Genomic DNA, 24,109 nt, shown 5'->3' with positions numbered 1-24,109 from the left:
CCCAAGAACGTTTCCCAAAGAATTGAACTCTTAGGGCTTGCCAATAAACCAATTCTTCAGTCGATATAATTCTGTTTTGATATTAAATTTTTTCTTTACTTTTTATAAGTATTTTTTGTTGTTTTAATACAAGTATATACAATTTTAATTGACTCTCAAATGAAGTTTCAATTTTATTACTGTTCCATCGATTTTTTTAGTTATGGAATTTAAAGTAGAAAAATAAAGGGTCGCTTAAATTTTCTCAGTGTACTCATCTGTATGTGTGGACCAGAGCGTAAGTTTGTGTGTGTGTGTGTGTGTTGGACGGGTTGATTACTTGCCACATGGGTAACGATAAGTCAGTAAGTTTATGGCCTCAATTTGCGTACGACTCTAATTTGTTTGTTATTTTTTTTCCGGCTCCATTAGTTAACCCATTGGTGGCCCAGCGGGTAAACAGTGCCGTGTTGCGATTCCCCAGATGCCGAAATAAAACACTGACACGCCTCCGGCGCTTCTCTTTCCGGCTATCTGATGTTTTTGGCTCTAGGAACCTACCTAGCAGGACCTAACCTCACTTAACTTATCGCGCGTGCCTGGTCAAGGACTAGAAAACAGTTAAACTGGACAACTGATAAGCCCCTGCGGTCCTTTCACAAGCGCAAGCAATAGGACTTGTTCATCGGTGAGTAGTCCATGGAGGATTCCGAGTGGTTTGGTTATGAAAGATCATTCGGGATAAGACTTTTTATAAAGAGGTTCGGAATAACAATATGTAACTTATTTTTACAAGTTCTCAACAAAGATATAAACATGTTTTAAATGTTTACTAACTTTCAAGAAAGAAATTTTTTTAAAAAAGTATTTTACTAGCACATAAATTTATAATTATTTCAATATTTTCTTAAAACATTATATGTGATGGAAAAATCCGAGTGTTCGTTTGTGGCGTTCTTTGTAACCCAACTTATTTCCCTATATAATTTCCAGTGATCCACCAACCAAAACGCTCTAAGAATCTTGCCCCTTACTACATTTAATGGCATTAACATGGTATTAACCTTTCAGGCAGCCCCTTTGTTGGGCTCCACTCCAAACTGGCCCATCAATTTTGGTTCTCATACCCGCCACCGGGCGCTGGCGGCGGTTCCTCAAGTGAGTCTTTCGGTTTGCGCATGCGGGGCAGCTCCTTGGACCCTTCAATATTCGCAATACTCCAAAACCCCTCTTCCCTTATAACCATAAAAAACAAAAGAAAAGAAAAACCAATCCCCCTTCGTTTGTGTTGTTCGTCCCTTGATGTCTATGTTATCTGATTGATCCATATAACCGAAAGTGATCATATAGCCAATGTATAGTCTATATAGGGAGTGCGATTATCGTTTGTTCTTTGATTTCTCTTCTTTTTTGTATGACTAGGCCATCCTGTGAGTCCTCTCTCTTTGTATATCTATCTGTATTTAACATATATATGTATCTTGTCTGTACGTATGTATATGTCTGTATGTGGTACGTTTGTTAAGTGACTCCTCTTAGATGTGAAGGCCACATAAAGTACTTATCTAAATATAAAGTCGATGATTTTACCTACTTATTGTTGTTGCCATTACTTAGGTATATATATATACATATATATTTGAACATCTAACATATATCTAATTATAGCGTAACTGTAGTAAAGGCCCAGAGCCAAAGAGAGAGGTAATCTGGCATTAAGGTTAGATTAATGGGTTGTGATCCCTGGTTTTGATTTTTTTTTTAATATAATTGAGTTTATCTGAATACCTAAATAGATATTCGATCGGGGCCAACCAATGAATTTTTGGTATTTTGACGACGCTGTCCATTTTGTTGGCTTTACCCAAGCAATAAATTTAAGATTTATTTCCAATTCAAGTACAAAATAATTGAAGATTTGTTTTTTGTCCTTCTTTTCTTTGCTCTTCTTTGATTGAATTGTCTTCTATGTTCAACACACAAAAATAAGGAGTAATGAAACTAAGGAATCAAGCCTAAACAATACGAAATACAAATCAAAAGAAAATTGAACAACATAAATAAGAAAATATATAGAACCAAATCGTAAACTGAACCAAAAAGGAGATTGAGAGATTCTTCGTGTGCGATCGCTCCCCATCTCTCTTTCTCTCAGTCTCTTCTCTCTCTCTCTCTCTCTATCTGCCTATATGTCTATCTCTTTTCCAAAAGACACACTCAGACACACCGCACTCACCTAACGGTACTAAATCCATTCCAATCGTTCCGGTTCGCGACGCGATCGCGGTAAATAATTACAAAATTCGACAAAATCGTTACTAAAATATAATCAAAATCAAAAGTCGACACAACAACAACAAAAGCAACAACATCAACAACATCATCACCACAACTACAACAACATCAGAATAAAAACACTTTGAGGTAAGGAAGAATTTCTTTCTCACTGTCTCACACACTCCGCCTTTCTCCGTCTATCTATCTCTATCTCTCTCTCTCTCTCTCTGTGTCTCTCTGTCTTTGTCACTCACTGGTCTTGTAGTGTTGGCCAAATGGAATTCCAATTTCATTGAACCAAAGCTAAATCCCCCTAAAACCCATTTAGACCAAAAACAAGAAAACGAAACCCCCCTTAGCGAGTTCCGTTATTCAACCGTTTCGTTCTGTTGGTTGTTCCGTTACGTGTAGTTCGTTTAGTTCCAAGTTCCTGGTTTCCCCTTAGTTGTCTTACGTTTTTTGGTTGTTTTTTTGTTTTTCTCGTAGCGCTTTGCTGATGATGATAATAATGACGACGATATATAATGATGTCACTGATGCATTTGTGTGTGTATAAAAGTTGTTGATGAATGAAATGGGGTCAAAGGTGGGGCAGATTTAAATTCGTGACATCAACTGTGCAGCATTCGGGCCTCTTTCATGTGAGAACGAGATAAGTGCAGCCGGTTGACAGGACATCTGCTTGAAGCCTTAAAACGGGTAAAACAAGTGTTTAGAGTGGAAAAAAAACATGAGGACAAGTGACTGCAAAGTTACACTTAATTGTTGTATGTTAAGGATGTTCTTAAATTCAGTCAGTGAGACCAGCACTTTATTGCAAACATCACAAGCATTTGGCCTCACGTCGCATGTTTTTATAATAAAACAATTAATTTTAAAAATAATGGCTTAACGTACTAAACCGAATCCTGAAAAAATCCTTTAAAACGATAACATTCATAAGATCAATCTTAATTCACCTCACCACAGTGGCATAAAGAAGAGTTCTCCCATCACCTATGACGCACTCACTCTCTTGCTCTTGTGGTGGGTTGTGAATCGGTTGAAGCCAAGGCCAAAGCTCAAAGCTCAAATATTCATGGAAACATAAATGCACGAGAATAGCAAACGACTGGGAGCAAACAAAATGTTGAGTGTTAGTCGAGTAGAGACCGCTCTTCAAAGTGGGAATGCTCACAAGGAATATACGAATAAAAAAGTTAAAAATATAGGAGCATAGATTTATTAGAACGGAAAACAGTGATTCGTGAACCTACAGTTATAATAACATCGATGCAAGCGGTGTGACCAGCCTTTGTCAAATTCACATGCTACTTAGGGCACACTACCGCCGCTAAATGCAAATCTGTCTAGTCGCCACGAAAATACGCAGCCGAGCTTTAAACCGCCCAAGAAGATGACACTAATTGGGCCGCGGTCAACTTTGAGTGTGTTTAGTGTTTTGGGTTCAGCGTTTAGTTTTATGTTTTTAGTGCGACGCATTTCAGTGTTCAGTGTCAGTGTTGCCTGGTTCTTTGAGCCCAACTGACGACTGTTGATTCCGTGTGGGCTTTTCACCTGTCGAAAGTTGCGAATTAATATGACACCGCCCCGGCTGAGTCGCTATTTGATGGCTGTGCGTGGTGGGCGCGATGGGGAGCAGCGTAAGTAGGGGGCGTGGCCTTGAACTGTAAATATATACACATATATATGTATACATTTGAATGTGTGCGAGTGCGAGCTGTGGATTGGCATGCTGCAAGTTGTTTTTCAAACAGCCATTTTTCCATTTTTCCTATGCATGCCTAGTAGCGCTTGAGTAGACGATGACAGAACGAATTGTAGCAAATTTAAATACCATAATGAGAATCGATTGAAACAGCTTAAACATGGCCTCTTTTTCTCCCCCCTCTCTTTCTCTCTCTCTCTCTCTTTCTATTCTTCTCTGTAAATATGTTTTTCGTTTTAATTTAATTGTTTTGTTTTTCCGGTTCTTTCAACATTTGTATGTATTCCATAATTGTTTTTTTTTTTTGGTTGTCATATTTAATTTGGACTTTGTTTTGGTTGCACATCTCTTTGATTAATTTCTCGCTGTATTTTTGGTATTTAAACGCTGAAATCGCTTGTGATTATTGGTTTCACCTGTGAATTGTTTGCAATTTGGTTTATAATTTACCTTTCTCGATTATATAGACAGCAAGAACTCGCAGACCGACGAGGAGAAGCAGCGCGATCGACAGCGCAACGAGCGCGAGGCCAAAAAGGAAGAGCAGGACGCCATCAACTACAAGGTGAGTGTGTGGGTGTGTGTGCCTCTCTCTGTCTGCCTTCTCCCTATCTCTTTCTGTCGCGGCCAAATCGGTGTGCGTGTGCGGCGTGTGTATGTGTGTCTACCGCGCGTGCAAAAAATTAACAATTCAAAAAAGAAACTAATCCCTCCACAAAAAAAAAAAAAAAAAAATAGAAAATAGAAAGAAAGAATAGAAAAAAATAGAAAACAAAATCGTAATCAAAAATGGAGCAGTAATTGAAAATGCAACAGCAATTAACGATGGCCACGCGATAACCCTTAAACCTGATTAGTAAGAATGCACTTTGCGACAATTGCATGCAAACAGCGCGACAAGGAGCAACGCGAGGCCCGTCTGCTGGACTTTGAGATACGCCGCCAGCAGAAGCGGGACGAGCAGCAGCAGCAGCGCCAGCAGCAGCAGCAACTGCAGCAGCACCGCGAGCAGCAGCACCAGCAGCATCAGCAGCAGCGCGAGCAACTGCAGCAGCAACACCGCGAGCAGCAGCAACAGCTGCATCAGCAGTCCAGCGAGAAGAGTCCGCCTACCTCGTCCGCCGCCCACCAGACACATCCACACTCGCAGCAGCCACAGCAACAGCAGCGGCAACACTTACACTTGCAACAGCAACACCTGCAACACCAGCAGCAACAGCAGCAGCAGCAACAGTCGACGGGCAGCGGCAGCAGCAACACTCCGGTGACCCCAAAGTTGCAGACTCCGCCACCCGATCGCTCGCTGCCGCCCGCCTTCCGGAGTCGATCGATCGAGCGGGAGATCCTCTACGAGCGGAAGCGATTCTCGCAGCCGGAAGCCGGCGAGATCAAGGTTTTCCATCACCATCTTCCATCTCCATCTTAGTCATCAACCACAACCCACCCCATCCACTTGCACCTGCCAGCGGCAACTTCCCTTCTTTTTGTTTGGAGGTGGACAAAAAAGAACAATCCTACAATTAGCATGTTTTTATTTTGTAAAAAAAATAATGTGTATTTAAAGGGCAACCATATTGATTTCTAACCCAATTATAGATAAGTTAATACTTCATTACAAAAGTTTCTTTTTCGTCAAATTCTTATTATATTTAAATTCTTAAATAATTTTCATAAATTCTTATAACTAATTTTATTTCATATCTTTTAAGCTATTCTTTAAATGTTTGTTATTATATTGGTAAAGTGTCTTGTTAATTTTAACGTTTTGGGATTAATGAATTCTTCTTTTGAAGTCCTAATTTGTATATCTGATTAAACTTAAGATACAATTCATCTCTCAACCCCTGATACCGATTTTGTCCACCTCGTTTCACAATGAACTGTTAATGAAATATACTTTTATGGGGAATCCACTTTGAACAGGAGCTTGATAGTACGACATCATCATCGTCCACGCAGCAGACCTTCCCTGGCAGTGCAGTCGGGGCGGGCAGAGCGGCGACAGCGACAGCGACAGCGACAGCGGGAGGGGCAGCGGCGGTCACTGGGAGCGGGACAGCGGGACAAACGACGACATTGGCGGGGCCGCCGGCAACGGCCGCAGCTGCCACAGCTGCGATCATCCCGATATTACCGCTCGGCGTTGCAACGCTGCGCGATGATTCCACCGAATCCGAGCAGTCCGTGACATGTGCGCACAACCAGCTCGATGCCTACCACCGCATCATGTGAGTACTTCCAACCACTCAATGTACTCATATATATGGTATTTAATCATAACATTAACATGGGATTTATCATTGGCTATAAGGGCTAATTCCATTTAAACCTCCAGCAAAATCAACAAGCTGCAGGTTACCTAAAAAGCAGGATAAATTGAAATTTCAGAAGGCATTGAAAATGCACAAAAAAGATTTTAAAAGTTTTGCGCTTTTTCTTTATATTTCATAATGATTCCTTTTAATTACCGACATATAAAAGTCATAAACAATTGCTTTGCTCTTGCAAGGCTTTACTTAATGGAGTGTTTACTCCCCGATTCAGAGATGAAATCGGTTTGCAAATCGTGCAATAAAAAACCGGTAAGTGTGTCACTTTATTAAAACAAGTCTTGATGGGATATTTTATGGCCTCTTCAATGTAAAATGATTGTCAAAGCTACGAGGTTTATATTCTGTATTCATCGATAAATGGTAGTGAGAACAGTACAAATTATTTTTGTCTGTGAAATCTGTAGAATTGAAAAATTCTTATATCAAAAGAGAAGTAGTATTCAGTTCAACTTCAATTAAGGAACGTAAATTGAAGGAATTCCAATTAATTTTCGTGTGGGTAAATGTTTGAATGCCTCCTTTGCCGCATTTTATAAAACGGTTTGGGCAAAAGGCTTTTATTTCGCAGTCCTGTTTTATTTGTGTTTTCCTTGGGCTTTCATCATTTATACTGCGGCTATCGGCATTAAATCATGAACCTTTGGCCTCGGCCAGCTGCAATTCTCTCCATCCTCTCCGAGTTCTCACGCTTTCTCTCTCGAAAAGTTTACAAAATACAAAGAGGAAAAGCCGCTTTTCTTCAGCTTAAATGGCGACAACACCCCGATTTTCTTGCTGCAATTATTGTATAACTTACACAATTAAATAAAAGAAAACATTTAAGAAAGTTTTCGCAAAAGTTCGAAACAAATCAGTAGAGTGCAATTTGCCCAGAAAAGTGTGCTACAAAAGTTGCATGTAGAATACATGTAAGATGCATGTAAAATAACTCTGAAATCAAGTATACGCGATGTGGACCAGTGGTCAGTTTAAATTGCATGCCACAGATGGCGCCACTGTGAAAAGTATGCAATATATTTTGAAAATTGAATAATAATGATAGTTAACTAAAAGCGTTATAAAAATAACGTATATCTAACAATTTAATAAGTACATATATAATACGTTTCATTTCCTTGCAGTCTATCTTAACTTTTCTTTTTTAATACTCAAGTAATTTTCAAGATGGTTACAATTTCTAATGCCTCGCAAACAGTTTATAGAATCTGAGTCCCTCGCTATCATTATGCAAACGATTTGAACGCTTTGAACTTGAAGGAAAAATACGCAAATAACATGCTTTTAAGTTGGCCTCAAATTAAAATGGTTAATTTTTCATTAAGGTCAAGTCATTATCGACCTGCCACGTAGTCCCTGCAAGCGCACAGGTGCATTTCCGAATGTTTGCAGCCCGGGAACGGGGCTTTATTGTGTTTGATTTGGCACAGCCTGCAGTCTGCAGTCCACAGTTCCGGCAATTGGATCGAAATTGAAGCATTCCCCCAGCCCCATCTCATATTTATGTGCGAAGTGAAATCCGAAACGCAATCAATTACCGGGAGTAAGTGACTTTTAATTGCCAGGTCGTACCAGCGAATATTGTTCAGCCGAATAACACAAATTGTACTTTAATATTCACACTCATTTAACGATCCCAAACTCTGTTGAGCATTTAAGTACATTTACAAACGCTGGTCGGCGTGTTTGTTATGGCCTTTGGCAAATGACTTCTTTGCACTTATCCATTATTCATTATTATTCTGGCGCCATTTGTGCAATATTTGGACGCGTTCCAGCCCGGTTTTCCCCGGCCAACGCATTAGCCATAGTACATGGTCGTTGATTGCGATCAAAAACCGAGTGCCTTAAATTACTGGGGTTTTTCCAAATTTAGATGGATTTAAATTGAAGATAAATAGATATAACAAAAGTTTTTCGTAAGTATTTCTTTAAAAAATATAGGCATGTTTTCTTCACCTATAGTATTATTATAAAGCTTGTAGGCTTTTTGAAATATACATTTTCTATGCATAATTCAGGCCACGATTTTGGCTGCACTCGAAGTGAATTTATATTGCCTACTTAAGCGGGCATTAAGGGAGTTTGGAGTCTGTACTGCAAAGGAACTTTAAAGACGAGTACTTATAGGGTATTTATGTGCCAGCTTTATATGCACGTGTGTGCAGCATATAAAAAAAAATACATATATGTATGCATTCGGCCAGAAGGAAAGGCCATGTAGGCCCCAGAGCATAAGCCGAAAAGGCAATCTCGTAAAAAACACGCACTTCCATCCATCTGTAGTACTACACACACGAACACACACGAACACACAGCAACACACCAACACAGGCACTGCAGGACACAGAAACACACAAACACACACTTACTCCCGCAAAAAGCCAACACACACTTAAAAACAGACAGGCTCACACACACAGACACACTGGTACTTGTTCTTCACTCCCACATGGAGAATAAAGAAACATGCCGGGCCAATTTGCAACCGCAAGAGGAGAATACTTTGGGGAAGGGTACTGCAAGGATAGGCAAACAGGGAGAAACAGAAACAGAGAAAAGGACGATGAGAATGAAAGAAAGGATGTGAAAATGAAAGAGAGGACGGCGGCGGGCATAGCGGCTTTTTTGAACTGGGACACGTGCGTTTAGGCCAAAATTCACCACAAAAACAGAGAGAAGCCGAAAAAAGCTTAGATGCTCAAAAATTGCGCGCGCTGGCGGTTTTTCTCTCCCTCTCTGCTGCTCCCTCCCTCCCTCTCTCCTTTTCCCTAATGTATTTAAAAATTTAAACAGAAGCTGAATAGCTCTAATAATTAATAGAAACATTACCCTTTGGAACGTATTTTTAAGATTTTTACGAGAAACTTTAAGTTCTTTAGAAATACATAATTTATTATAATGATTTAATTCATGTAAAGTTCCACAAAATAAAACTTGTATAAGCATTTTGAAATCTTATTATTTAATGTTTTTGTTAGGGTATTTACCATTCGACTTTTTAGCTTTTCTGTTTGCTCATGTTTTATTTTCGTTTTGTTGCTTCTTTGCTGTTTCCTTCGGTTTGCAAATAACACGTGCATTTGTCGTCGCCGTCACTCGCCCTCCGCCCATCGTCCTTCATCTCCCTCCCATCAATCCATCCACCCACCACCCCAAAATTGTCGTTTCGCTCTTTCGCCTCGTGGCTGAAATTCCTCTGCCAGCTGTGCTGTCAACTTCTTTGGCCAGAACTCGCTAACTATTTCGTTATAAAATATTACCATATTTAAAAAAGAAAGACTATAAACGATTCAACCTTTACATATTATGATCATCCACTTTGTAATAAAAAATAATAATGGAAATTAAATAATATTATACAGTAGAATCCGCTTATAGCGACTTTCAAGGGACCGACGATTTTTCGTCGTTATACCCGGAAGACGCACTAAGCAGAAGGATTTAAGTGTAAAAGTCTGTCTGGGGACCGGAATACCCGGACGGACACTATAAGCGGAGTCGTTATAACAGGATTATACTGTATATAATATATAAATTTTTTACTTCAGTTTTTAAATTTGTATTTCTACTGAATTAACTTTATTAAAAATATTTCCAAAAGAAGTATTATTACGTTGTACCACTAGTCGGCTACGCAATATTAAAATCAGATCCTTAACATGTTCGAACAAGCCAAGTTAAACAGCACTGTCAGCCAAGTTTGCTTTGCGTTCTCGCCTGCCTTGGTCACTGTTTTGCCATTTGGCTTTCGGCTGGCTGTTTCGCCTGTTTTGCCAGTTTGCATTTTCCGATTTCGGCAGCGAGGCCAAAAAAAAAAAGTCGTGTATGTTGCTCGGCGATTGAGATAGTGAGCCAGTGAGCCAGTGAGCAAGTGAGAAAGTGAGAAAGTGAGCAAGTGAGCGAATGAACAAGTGAGCGACTGAACGACTGAACGAATGAGCGGTGGGAATTTTGGTCTTCATTGCGGTGTTACGTGTTTCGCGTGTCAGACGCTTCGCTTCGGTTCGCGTCGCGCGCGCTCCGTTGGCGGCGACCATTTGGGCGAGATTATTTAATAAAGATTTATAAATAATTGTAAAGCAAACAAAAACGAGAAACAATGCAAAAGAAAAAAACCTTCTCAGAAAAAGACCAACAGTGCGAAATTGTCATTTGTTTTTCTTGAACAATTTCTTTTTGTTTTTTTTTTTTGCCAGTTTTTGTTTAGTGCCAAAAAATACGTATTCGTAGCCGTAGTACATATGTGCTGCGGCACATAAATATGCTTATAAATCTTGCCTGTCAAAGGAAACGGGAGAGGGGGAAGAAGGGGGAGGGGGTGGAGAGGGCGGAGTGGGCGGAGGACTGGGATAGAAGGTCGGGACAACGATTTTGTTGCGATTGCCGTTAGCAGTACCGTTACATGTGCTGGCGTGTGTAAACATTACCGTTACATACGACGGCCATATTGTTGATGCACACATAACGCATACGCAACGTGGAACCAACTTCCGGCTAAGCAGTTTTCAATTCCTTATTTTTTTTTTTTTGGATACTCTCCAGTGCATCAAAAGTTTTATAACAATAATAATTAGTGATTGTGAGTGAGAAAAAAACTACATAATTTTTATCGCATTGGTTTATTTGGTTTTGTTGATATTCCCGAAGACAAACCAAATTTGCTGAGCCACATACCACAAATTCTTTTTGAGATTTATTTTTATGCACAATCCTTTATAATTGCCAAAATTTACTTGTGAACTTCAATATTTTCCTACCGCCATTAAAGAGTTATATTTACTATCAACTCTACCAATTTCCTTTTTTAAAGTGACAAAAAGTGTGAGGTTTATAAAGTGAAACTATCAAACATTCCTTTTCTTGAATGAAACTGGTATATACGATTTTTTTCATGTGCCTGTGAATATTTTTGTCAAACACAAAAGTAAATAAGCCCGAAAGTAAACAGTTTAAAGGCGATGGTGTGTTATATATGTTTGTATATAGCTGGCGCACAGATATCCATTGGATATTTCATAGGCATCTCTGCATTGTAGGCAGATTTGGGTTAGTTCTCTCCACTTGGCTAACACACACAGGCACAGCGGGCTCTGCAGAGGATACCGTTATAAACAAAAGGCTGGCCAACATCTGTGCCAAAGCATTTCCCATTTCCCATTTCCCATGTGTGTTTTTGGGCAACTGCGACTGTTTGTGCGACTTGTACGAGTATGTGTGTCAACGCTCCAATTTTCTGGCTGCCTTTCTTTGGGGAAAACTCACTCGCAGGCAAAAGAAAAAAAGACAACACAATAGCGGGAAAAGCCTATCGAAATTCTGGGAAAAAGGCAGTCCCGATAAAATTGTAACACACAAAAAAAATGGTTCAATAACTCCGCGTGTCGGACTTTAATGTCGTGTGAATTGCATTCGATTCGGTGGCACAAACAGAGACAGCAACAGGAAAAAAATTGTGTTTAGTAAGTAATTATCCAGTCACGCCACTCCGTCCTGTATTTGCGGCAATTTCAGTGTGGAAGGGTGAGCATGTATCGATAAGACCGCCTTTTACCACAACAAAATCAGAAAGCAGTCACAGTACGACTTCCCTAAACAGGAATAGTCAGAGTTCTTTGAAAGGTTCCATATTTGTTTCATAAATTGAAATGCTAGTTAAAATGCATTTTTGAAAACAATATTTAATGCTTTTTTTTTTTCGACTAACAAATATGAGAAGTTTTTTTAAACAAAATAAAAGAATTTTGTTTAAAAGAATAAATGTTTTTTTTTTTTAGGTTTAAAAGCCCAACTGTAAGAATTCCAATATAGGCGTTTACAAATCGCTGATAGGACCTTGCCTTGCCCCTGGGTTTGGGTATAACCTTGTTGATTCAACTCGACTCAACTCCGCCCAGTGGCCCTGATGGGAATATAATGCAGCCAAGATTTGGCTGAGGGCTATGGGCTGTGGGTTTTGGGGATTCGGGGTTTCGGGGTTTCGGCAGCGCAAATCCCCATGAGGGACTTTGACTTTGGATTCGTGTGAGAAATGTAATTTCAATATGACATGCCACGTGTCACCCGATCTAGACGCTGATATGGGATATGGAATATGGGATATGGAAATGGGCAATTGCATAAGCTTGTGTGGTCGACTGGGATTTACGAAATCCATTGGAGAATGGGTGAAGCTTAAAATTGATTGTGACATTTATTAATTGAATGGAATGCGGTTTAATTGCAGCGTAACTCGTTTGCTATTTGTTTCAATTAAAAATCATTTTAGATGGGGAACATAAAATGTTGTGTTATATAAATGTTCAACTAGTAATTCGTTGAGTTGCATAAAACAGATTTAGGAAGCATTTTTAATGTAAATAGATACGGTTTTTGAAAGTAAGAACTATCTTACTAACACAGCTTCGATTTGGAGATGTGTTCATTTAATTGATTTGATTGTTTTATTGACTGAACCTTGGTTTTAACCGGTTGTCGGTGAACCGGATGTGTGGCAGGAGGATATCCGCTTGACGATATCCCGTATCCTGTTTCCAGCTCCCCGTTTCCGGCATCCTTCTCCTAATCGATTAGCGAAGGCTTCATGCACTTTTCCGGAATTCCGAGAGTCGCCACCGCCACCCGGAATCCATATCCATATCTATATCCGCACATCCGCATATTCGTAGCCGTAACCAAAATCCGTAGGCCGGTCAACACGTCAGTGGGTCACGGCTCTCCATCCCGCTCGCTCCTCGGGGTCAAAGGGGAAAGCCGAAAAATAAGAGAGAGAGGGAGAGACACCGATAGAGACAGAGAGAGCGAGAGAGAGAGAGTGTGTGTGTGTGGAAAATGGGAAAATGGAGAGCGAGCCGGAGAGGAATGCGGCATATCGACCGGTGTTGGTGTCACGCCATGCTGCGGTTGTTCAAAAAATAAGAAAACACTACACAAAAAAAAACACAACAACAAAATAGGGAAAAAAAAGAAAACACTCACACACACATGCATAACGTATATGCACATGTGTGTTTTATATATTTATTTTATTATTTGCACTTTTGGCTACGTGCTGTGCGCCAAAAAGGCGGAATACCAAAAGCGATTTGTTGTTGCCTGCCTATGGCAGAGGTCCTTTGAGCCTCACACACACACACACACACACACCACTAAGCCAGGAAAAGCCCGCTCACACACACATAGATATACTCTCACACATGTGCAGCTGCAGTTGCAGTTGCAGTCAAGGTTGCTGTGGATGATGTTGCAGCTAGAAAGTAGCAGGCAAGTGGCTCAAATTGGATTTTTCCCTATGCCTCCGGTTGGCCGCCATTTCCTCACTTCGCCTCCAGTTTCCCCCATTTCCCCCACCGATTTCCTCCTGAACCCCTTCTCGTTGTTGTTGTTGCTGTTGTCGCTGCTGATGCGGCTCACATAATTAGGAACCCGAGACTGACACTGTAAACCAGTTGTCTTTTGCGGCTGCCATAAGCTTGTAAACAGCTTAGAGACGCCTGGCCTTCGCCTGAACACTATACAAAAAAAAAAACCACAACAAAAACTATAAGGCAAAACGGAAAATGGGTATAAAAAAAAAACACACTCACTCACTCACACATTTTCCAATTCGTGCACGAGTCAAGGTCGCCGCAACACAAAGTGCCAGGGAAAGCGGCAGAAGATAATCGCCAATGATGCGATTTTAAGTGCAGACAACCAAGTGTCAGCAGAAATCAAACCAAAAAGGTCGAGAAGGCGGGAAAAGGGGGAAAATATCGAAGGGGGGGTTTTGGCTACCATGAGAACTGATTTGACACACGTGCAATGGCCAAATGGTGAGCTGATGGAATACAACAAATGCATTTCCCTTGTTTCCACTCGCTCGGAATAACCAAAATCCCCACTTAAATTGGTTGCACGCCAAGCCAATTGCAGGCATTAAAAATGCATTTCAATGCCAAAGTTAAGTATTCATTTATTCAGAGATCAAAGCCAACTCGACAACGAAATGTATGCCAAATTTTACAACTGCACATTAAAAATGTGTAAACTTATATATAGATTTTGTTAGCTGAAAAGGTTGCTTGATTATTTCTTTTCACTGAGATATTTTATCTAGATCTTGGGATTCTATAATGGCAAATGCTGTTAAAATAACAAAACTTATTAATCCACATAATCAATTGATGTTGAAGACGTGCTCTCGCGCTGGCTATACCCCCACTCAAGTCATCGGGTTAGAGTGCCTGCGACCTGACCCGATAATCTTTGGCACTTGCCACCCACTTGGGGAATAATCGGGCATAACAAGGATAACGAGGATAACGAAAGTGGAAGGTCTATATGTGTGACACCTGGCTGAAAGTTTAATTTGTAGATTAGCCCCTCTCCAGCGCCTCGATGCCTGACACCTCTATCTTTCAAGCTATGTATATATACAGATATAAATATATATTTTTGTATTTGTATTTATTTTTGTGTATGCTCAGTCAACTGTCATTGTGGCCTAGAAATGGCAAGCTTTGCAGCTGCCTCTTAAAACTTTTACTGAGATGGTCATTGATCCTTGGAAAGTAGGCTCTGCTAAAAAGAAAGTAACGAATGTTTTATATGTTTATAAAATTGTTTTTAGCCAGATGCAGTACTCGTAAATTGAAACACACGAAAACTTAGCTTGTTCATTTAAACTGTTAAACAATTTGTAAACTAGAAACGAGAGTTTTACTATAAGGACTTTAAAAATTCATCTTAAACTTTTCTAGCACAAAATGTTCTGATGTTAGCTAGTGTAAAACCCCACTCCCTTTTGCCCTGAATTCAGCTACCTGTGGAGGTGTCAGTTTCATTGTGTAAACCGTTGCATAAACGTCAAAAGTTAGTTTGGGGAAAAGGAAAGGGAAATGGGAAATGCGGAGGGGAAAAGCGAGCGCAAATTGTGCCTTGTTCTTGTCCATGTTGTGGTGTCAAATAAACCGGCCGTGGTGAGAAGCTGACTCTCTCTCTTTCTTTTAACCCTCCCACGCTTTTCCTCTTTTCTTTTTCCCCAAAGAAAATAATGCATTTTCCGAATTGATCCACTAATGAACACGGAAAAGCTGTCTGAACGATTCTGAATCATTGTCAAGGTTAATCTATAATTAACCTTCGATAGTGGGAAATCAAAACGAATTGTTTTCAATACATTGGCGGATATAGACACATTTGTATCTGTGATTTTGCACGAGGCGGATTAAATGAACCGGCAGCGAGCTAAAATTAAGACCCATCAAATTTCTATTTATGTGCTCCGGCGTTTAGTCCGGAATAAAATGCTATAAATGATTTGACATATTATTTCTTGTTGAGTTTAATATTGTAATACAAAATGCTCCATTAATATTTTCTCAAAAAGTAATTTATTATCTCAGGCAACAAACAGAACGACCTAAAAATAATACAGTTTACGTATACGTAATGTATTCAGATGTACAACACGATAAGATCGTGTTAGCAAGTTGGCAGGTGGTTTCATTAATCAGTCAAATGCCCATGGGGTTTTCGGCCTATTCTCACTTTTTTTACCCGCCTTTCTTTTCTCTGAGTGTGGTGAAAAGCTCTCTGTCCCTCTCTCCCATTCTTCTCCCATACAAATTTGTTTATTTTTGTCTTGTTTGGGCTCCTTAATTATTGTGACAAAACTTTTGGCAAAAGTTTCGATCAACTTCTTTGTATTTTTTGGCAAACAGATTCAGGTGATAAGAATAAGTTTTTTGATTTGTACCATCTTCAACAGCGACACGAAAATAAACATTTATCTGACTGGACTTTGCCTTAAAGTATGCTATATAGAAAAATAATCCCTTGTGATTTGTAGTCCAGACTTAGTAGTAAATTCTAACAAAAAGTTCGGCAACAATATTAAGAAGTGATACTTAATAAACTGAACAAATAAAATCAAGGCGATAATAAAAATACTTGGAAATAAAAAATAATTCAACAACCCTGAACAATAATTAAATAATACAAAAGCAAGTTCAAACGACATTAACTTAGAACTGACAAAGTTAAAGCTTACATATAGATGAACATGAATAAATAAATTTAAATTCAAGAAGTAACTGCAAGCTTATAAAACTTAAAAATATCGTCAACCAAACAAATTTAAGAAGCTAGAAACATTTATTTTAAAAACCAATCTGCAAAGCTGAAAAAAGTCGAACCAATAGAAACGATTTTATAATATACATAAATAGGAAAATGCAATTTAAATAAAAATAATAGCTTTTCACGCCAATTCAAATAGACACAAAATGCCTAAAAAAACATGAAATTGAATTTAAGTAAATAAAGCACTACACACATAGTAGCTAAATAAATATGAAGTATATATGCAAACGTATAATAAACATAGTGTCTAAAAAACACACATAGAAAGCAAAACAATCAGCCGCTGAAGAAAGATAAACTTTCATAGAATTCAATTTAGTTTAATAATAACAGTTGCAATATAAAAAAGATATAAATAATACAAAATGTCGATGGCATTATGCAATTTAAATGGCGATGGCAGCACGGCGCAGTCGACGTCTGCGTCGCCGGCTGCTGCGGCAGCGCCGTCGCTTTCTCACTCGCACACGCTGCAGCAGGAGAGTACGCCGCTGCTTTTGGGTCACGACCAAAGCAGCGCTGCGGCAGAGGGCAGCGGCAGCGGCAGCGGAGGTGGCGTTGGTGACGTCACAGATGGTACGGTAACTTCGATTGAAATGCCCGCTGTTGCAGTTGGCGATCCTGTGCCGCAATCGCTGCCTCTGCCGGCGTCGCTGCCGATGCCGCCGCCACCGCTGCTTATGGCGCTGCCCGCCAATCTGAACTTCGTAACGGGACCCACGACGCAACAGCTGATGATCGGCAATGGCGCCGTTGGCGTCGCTCCCTCGACCAATGACAACAATAACAACAACAACAATATGGACAATACTAGCGACGAATCGAACCCGGTCACCATTTACAGGTATTCAAGTCAGAGAATCGAGTCCAACTAGGCGTATACGTGATTTTTTGAGAAAGAGTCCTAAATAGCAAATTGGCTGAAAAATTCAAATTAATTAATTAAAACTGGTTTAATTATAAACAAATGGTTTCATAGATTGATAGTTTAAACTGTTTTTGGTTTTCACTACACCATTTTTTTATTGGGCTCAAATAATTGTATTGTTATCATATGTAAAACCATATTGGGTATTAAACACTAAAAATTTGCATGAAAGTGTCCTTCAATAATCGTTCTTTTACTTCAAGAAATGGTTGGAATAAATTAAAGCAAAATGTGACCACGCTGCGAATGAGTAATATTGTAATACACATTGAGCTGAAGAACTCTTTATTTACAAGTGTAATTTAAGTTTGGAATATTACAAAAGAAAACTATTTAAAAGTTCTTAAATGTAACTGAAACTTTTCTTTAGAAAGTGCCAGTGCTGTTGATTTATTCAAAAGTTTTCCGCCGGCGTTTCTTACTAACTCGATTTGCTTCGACCTTCTCGTTACAGGTGCCGGGCTCCCATTGCGTCACTCGACTGTATGGAGGAGTTCAGTGGTACGGGCGGTCATCTTGATTTCGGTATCAAATTTCTCACTATCATATAGCCTTATCATTTATGTTGTCGATTGCTCGACTTTTCGATTGTTTCAATTGCCTGCCTCTGCATGCTACCACATACAAGCAAGTTGCGCTTGCCTCAAAAAAAGCCAAGTAAATGAATTATATACAAACAGAAACCTAAAGCACAATCGCAATCAATGTAGTTTCAGCTGTCGGTAATCGTTGGTTTTGTTTAGCGAATTAAGGCGAAGGCGTAGTGCTCAAATGGGGAGAAAAACAACATGCAATTCCAGTTGTAATTTATTTTATTCATTTTGTGAGGAAAAACAACTCCACCCACTGGAACCACCTGCCACAATCACGCAACCAAAAAAAAAAAAAAGCAAAAATAAATAAAAACAACAAGAACCTGAAAACAGAAAACAAAAAAACAGGAAAAAAATACACGCACCGGACGCACGCACTTTTCATCGAGGAAAAGGAAAAACTCGGGGACAGGAAAACCAACGGAAAAATGTCATTTTTGTTTATTCATGTTCATTGCATGCCGCTCTCTTTATAATTTTTTATATACTCTCCACCGGGCCTGTCTCAATTAGCTAATTGAAAAAAAACAAATTTTAACATACCTTAAACATTTACTTTTGAGGGAAGAATATGCACAAAGGTGTTTAGTACATTTAAATATTAAAACATCTTTTCAAATAACACATACACTTTTTTATTAGGGCAGGCAGACTTTGTACTACACTTTTTTTAATATTTGTTGTATATAAAACACGGTTTGAGTTTTTAAAAATTAAAAAGGAGTATGGAAATTTGTTGTACTTGTGCCTTATGTAAGTGTATTTCCACTTCGTCACTTTGATGTATATATCCTTTTATTGTGGCATTGCGTTTGTGTTGTAACCATTCTTGTTGCTGTTGCGTTGCTGTTTGTTTTTGCACGTTTCCCGGCACTTTGAAGGCCCTTTCTCCAAACCAAATGAAAAAAAAAGGTTTCTCACTAAACGGAACGCACATTTTCATTTTCCCCAAAACGAAATGTTTCACTCCCATGCGGCACCTGAATCCTTGAACACTTGACCATTCGAAACGTGGAATTGCGACCGCGATGACCGTCTACTTGGGCATTCCGCTGCTGGCAGGCCGTTCGATCAGCTTGGGCTCCAATCCGGCACTCCCGCTGCGCCATGGATCCACTCCGACGCCGGGACTGCGGTACAAGAATCTCGGCAAGAGCGGTCTCCGGATCTCGAACGTCGGCTTGGGCACATGGCCCGTTTTCTCGCCCGGCGTGAGCGATGACCAGGCGGAGGCCATCCTTAAGTTGGCCATCGAGAGTGGGATCAACCTGTTCGACATCTCGGAGGCGCACTCGGAAACGGAGATTGGCAAGATCCTGCAGCGGGCGGGATGGAAGCGGACTGCCTACGTCATCACCACAAAGGTCTACTGGAGCACCAAGTGAGTTGGAGTTCTTAAATATTAAGTAACTAAAATGAAGGAATTTCTAAGAATAAGATAACTTTGTTAGGTTCAGCTTAATATATAACATAAACTTATTTCCTTATTATAGAATATTTTTATAATATTTACTAATGCTTTAATCTTTATTTTTAGATCCGAGGAACGGGGACTTTCCCGGAAACACATCATCGAGTGCGTTCGTGCCAGTTTGCAACGATTGCAGCTACAGTACATCGATATCGTTATCATCCACAAGGCAGATCCCATGTGTCCCATGGAGGGTAAGTTTTCCGTACAAAAAGTATGACTAAGCAACCCTTTTCCAAATTGCATGATAGAAACCCATTAAAAATTAATTACAGATTAGGAAATAAGTACTTAATCAAAAGCAATAAACAAAATGGCCAGCAAAAAAGTTAAAGAAATTAAACAAAATACTGTTTACATTACAATATTTAAATACTTTTTTTGTTTTCATTTCTTACTGAAGCATTTCTTGTTGTTAATTGTGTTGAACATTTTTATAGTTCGTTTATGGAAAGGGTTTCGTTTTTGTTGCCTAAAAGTGTTTGGTACACTTTGTAATCTCTTGACCATTTCCTTGCCAGAAGTGGTGCGCGCCATGAGCTACGTGATACAACAGGGCTGGGCAATGTACTGGGGCACCGCGCGGTGGAGCCAGGTGGAGATCATGGAGGCGTACACCAACTGCCGGCAGTTCAACTGCATCACGCCGATCGTGGAGCAGTCCGAGTACCACATGTTCTGCCGCGAGAAGTGCGAGCTCTACCTGCCGGAGATGTACAACAAGATCGGCGTGGGCCTGATGGCCTGGGGTCCCCTCTCGATGGCCCTGAGCGACACCCAGAACGGCGACAAGCTCTTCCTGCCCAAGGGCTCCTTCAAAACGAAGAGCTTCTCGTGGACCGAGGACGAGATTAATCGCAATGTGAGTTTGAACATTTATTCTTTTAATTTGTGTATATTTAAGAAATCATTGTAGACACCCTGTTAGAAATCACTGTAGATTTGAAAAATTTTAAGAATGTAATTTTAATTAAGTGAAGAAAATGTCTCAATAGTTAAAATTTTTTTTTTGATTTTTTTAATTTTAAATGTAATATTTTATGGATCATATTTTCAGGCCGCTTTGTCGCCGCAGGGCAGTTGGGGCAAGGACCGAATTGAGGAGGGGCGCCGCCACTGCGATCGCCTTCGCGACCTTGCCGCCCTCGCTGAAAAACTGGGCTGCAGCCCCACCCAGCTGTCGATCGCCTGGTCGCTGAAACACGAGCCTGTCCAATGTTTGCTATTAGGTGCTACATCAGCGGAGCAGCTTCACCAGAGCCTGCAGTCGTTGCAGGTAAATTTTATCTAAAGATACGCTATTATGAAGAAGTATAACAAGGCTTTAAATAAAAAAAAAAAACTACAATGTTTCAAGCCATTTCATGTTAACTTAAGAATTTCAAAATCATTTGCATCAATTTGCATCATTAAAAAGTTTCTCTTTTGTCACAAAACTAATTTTTTGCCTTTATTGATATTTAATTGTTATATTTCTTATATTTACATCAGTAAATTTGTTTCACTTTAAATTGTTATTAAATGGTAACTGTTTTGAGTTATCTGCTTTCAGTTTGGAAAATCTATATACATTCTATATACTAAATATAGCACTTAAACTCCCCGTTTTGCAGCTGCTGCCGCGCCTCTCGTCGAGCGTTATGCTGGAACTGGAGCGGATCCTGGAGAACAAGCCGGTGCGGCCGCCGATGATCTCGACTCTGGCGCTCCGGTGACAATCAGCGTGCCCGCAGGGGCCGCTCAGCCTGAGCGGCGGCGGACCCTGCGGCGCCGATTCGCCCAAGCACGAGGATGAGGCCTTCATCGAGGAGGTGGACGCTGCCAAGGACGCTGCCAAGCAGGGCTTCTGCCTCATCCAGTGACGAAAGGAGTCCTTAGATAACGATAATAAATTTTTGAAAGTGATTAGCAGTAAAACTAGCCTAAGTAGCAATACCATGACGACAACAATAAGCAAACAGGAGCAGCAGCAGCAACAGCAGCAGCAACAGCAGCAACAACAACAGCAACAGCAGCAACAACAACAGCAGCAACAGCAACAACATTTGCTAGCCAGCGATTCGAGTGGAGCTCCTCCAATCGCAGCTGAACTCCAATTCGACACCCTGAACAACAATAACAACAACAACGGCAGTCCGGAACAGGCTCTGCCCGCCAGTGATGAGCCCCAAAAGCGTCGCTCCCTGCTCAATTTCAAGTCCCTGGACTTTCACCTGAAGTCCTTCTACAGCGGACTACGGAGTAACTCGAGTACCACGCCACCAAATCAGCCGAACAGCTCAATTCCGGCGGTGGATCAAACGCAAACGCAACGAAGGATGCCTTATTTACGCGTGGAGAGTGTGGATCCCGAGGAGCCCAGGGTGGGTGTAGCAGGATCGGTTCTCCCAGGACACTCGCCCAGTTTTCTATCACCGTACAGTGGTGGTATTGGTGGTGGTGGTGGTGGTGGAGGAGCAGGAAGTCTGCAGTTGCCATCGGCGGACGGAGCGACCATCAGGAGGTCCTCAACTTCGGATATCGTGAATTGCAAGAAGGGAGCGGGAGCAGGAGCAGGAGCAGGAGGAGCAGCTTCTGCCCAGGACAGCAGGAGACCCAGTACCTCGGACTTGCTGAGAAAAGCGAGGGAACGCAAGGGAAGCGAGGCGAGGATGGGCAGGAGTGTCTCCCACAGTGGATTGACGAGGGGCGGTCCTGGAGGAGGAGGAGGTGGACTGGGGGGCAGACGAACCAGCATGGCCTTCTAAAAAAAATATAACAACAAAAAACCAAACAAAAAAAGACAGCAGAGTGACTAAGAAAAAAAGTTTAAACAATGAAGGGTGGCGAAAAATGGGCAAAGAAAAAAAACTGTTGATCAAATCTGAATCAGAAATAGGCTGACTAAATGGCGCTTATGAATTTTTATCTAGTAAAAAGAACAAAAAACATTAAAAAAACTAAAAAAAAAAAAAAAAAACAATAATAGAGCAGCTATTAAGGAACGACTTTTTTGTGGATCTATTATCATTATGATTATATTATGGTTACTACAATTGCGCCTCGAAAAGAACTAAAGTTAGTAGATAATTAAAAACAAGTAAAGAACAGAAACATAACATTTCATCATTCTTAAACTCTGTATCTCTCTCTCCCCCAGCAATTTATAATATATATATATATATTTAAAGAACCCCAACTTTTATGACAATATTAGAACCTAACTATCGTGTACTATCGTTAACTATCGCCTGGCAAAAGCTCTAAAACTAACCTGCGTTCTGGTCCCGAGAAAAAAAAAACAACAACAACCCCAAAACTGATTCAAGATCGATCCATTATATCATCTTACTGTGAGAGTTCATATCAAGCGAGAAGGATACCCGAAGTATGGGAATAGCAAAGCAATTGTCTTTTTGATTAATCGATTAGTAGACTTAACGAATGTTAAACGATTGTTAACGATTGACTTGAGGCGCTGGAGGGGAGCGATTAACGAGTTAAAGGTGAACGATAACGCAAAGTGAAATTTGTCGGATAATTAACTTTTAGCTAAACGAAAAAAAAAAAACAAGAGAAAACAAAAAACAAAAAACTCAAATGAAAAACAAAGAAACAATTCAAATCAAATCTTATTATATAGACATTACTAGCATTATGTAGTTAAATGATAACAATTCAAGCGAAATTTTTTTAAATCAACAAACGAAAAAAACAATGCAAATGCCTTTCATAACAGCAACAACAGCAACAACAACAAATAGTTTATATTTTAAATAAATGCAGTATATATATAGATATACACACACATATGTGAAGGAAACGATGATGAAAGCGATGGAATGAAATGAAATGAAATGAAATAAAACAGAGCAGCAACAAATTGTTATTAATTAATTGTAGTCCATTATTCCGATGGCCCATATCCCATAATTCATATAAGTGAAAACACCAAAATAGCAATATATAGGATATACATATACACATAGAGGAGTTCCAGGACCCCTTCTCCCGAATACCATGTATTTTATCACCATTATCGAGTACATATATAAAGTCTTTCTCACATACGGACTGTGATTTCATATAAAAGTAAACGTAAACAAAGTAAACAATTAATTATTATATCTAACCTAATGTAATTAAAGGCTAAGTTCATTCGAGAGATCTCGCAAATAGAAACTCCACACACCGCCCCCTTTTCCAAAAAAAAAAAGTCAAGGAAACACCTATGTAATTTGAGAAACTGTTGGGAAAAGAGCCCCGAAAATAGCAATAGCAATTTTCAAATCGAATGGCATATTATACTCTACTCTACAATTAATTAACCAAATGCGATTGCCTTAATAAAGAATAATAATAACAGGTTCAGATCAAATCGGATCGGATATAACCCAGTCGGGGGCCGGTTTCCTCAAACTTCAGTTCCAGATCGGAATACATTATACACACGCATCCATTCGAATATATATTCCCCGCACTGTTGCTTGAGAAATCGTCCCGCGCAGACAAATAAGATATTAATTGGTTTAGCTCCATCAGATCACTCACAGAAAAAATATATATATATAGGAAGTATTTATATATATATGAGAGTAATTGCATTTTTTAGTAAGTAGTTAATCCGTCCTCAACAAACGGCCAACCAAAAACGATGCAACAAATTATGGCGATCGGGCGCTGCTTAAACGATAATTGAAAGCCTTTGTCCTTTAATCA

General features: G+C 39.8%; 2 protein-coding genes across 2 annotated transcripts; both read left to right on the top strand.

The window, feature by feature from the left end:
* Window positions 1-3,259: 3,259 nt before the first annotated feature.
* LOC108097576 (putative cyclin-dependent serine/threonine-protein kinase DDB_G0272797/DDB_G0274007) lies at window positions 3,260-6,003 on the top strand. Its single transcript, XM_017199963.1, has 3 exons — window positions 3,260-3,899; window positions 4,432-4,529; window positions 4,857-6,003. The coding sequence occupies exons 1-3, from the start codon at window positions 3,836-3,838 to the stop codon at window positions 5,388-5,390; spliced, it is 696 nt and encodes a 231-aa protein (XP_017055452.1). The 5' UTR covers window positions 3,260-3,835; the 3' UTR covers window positions 5,391-6,003.
* Window positions 6,004-10,275: 4,272 nt separating this feature from the next.
* Window positions 10,276-22,370, top strand: LOC108097575. Its single transcript, XM_017199962.2, is given in 8 exon segments — window positions 10,276-10,371; window positions 16,046-17,263; window positions 17,802-17,848; window positions 19,003-19,321; window positions 19,478-19,605; window positions 19,936-20,273; window positions 20,469-20,687; window positions 21,025-22,370. Coding segments are annotated over 7 exon segments (2,664 nt in total). The 5' UTR covers window positions 10,276-10,371; window positions 16,046-16,784; the 3' UTR covers window positions 22,159-22,370.
* Window positions 22,371-24,109: the final 1,739 nt, after the last annotated feature.

This window comes from Drosophila ficusphila, unplaced genomic scaffold (genome assembly GCF_018152265.1).
Source record: "Drosophila ficusphila isolate 14025-0441.05 unplaced genomic scaffold, ASM1815226v1 contig_197, whole genome shotgun sequence".
NCBI lineage: Eukaryota > Metazoa > Arthropoda > Insecta > Diptera > Drosophilidae > Drosophila > Drosophila ficusphila.
Note: the sequence above shows the minus strand (reverse complement) of the source record. Positions and strands in the feature narration are given on the sequence as shown.

Excerpts from the sequence above, each read along its gene's own strand:
- LOC108097576 (XM_017199963.1), top strand. The coding sequence starts at position 3,836 with ATGACACCGCCCCGGCTGAGTCGCTATTTGATGGCTGTGCGTGGTGGG. Across the intron at positions 3,900-4,431 it reads TGGGCGCGATGGGGAGCAGC|ACAGCAAGAACTCGCAGACC; the intron begins GTAAGTAGGGGG and ends TCGATTATATAG. Across the intron at positions 4,530-4,856 it reads AGGACGCCATCAACTACAAG|CGCGACAAGGAGCAACGCGA; the intron begins GTGAGTGTGTGG and ends GCATGCAAACAG.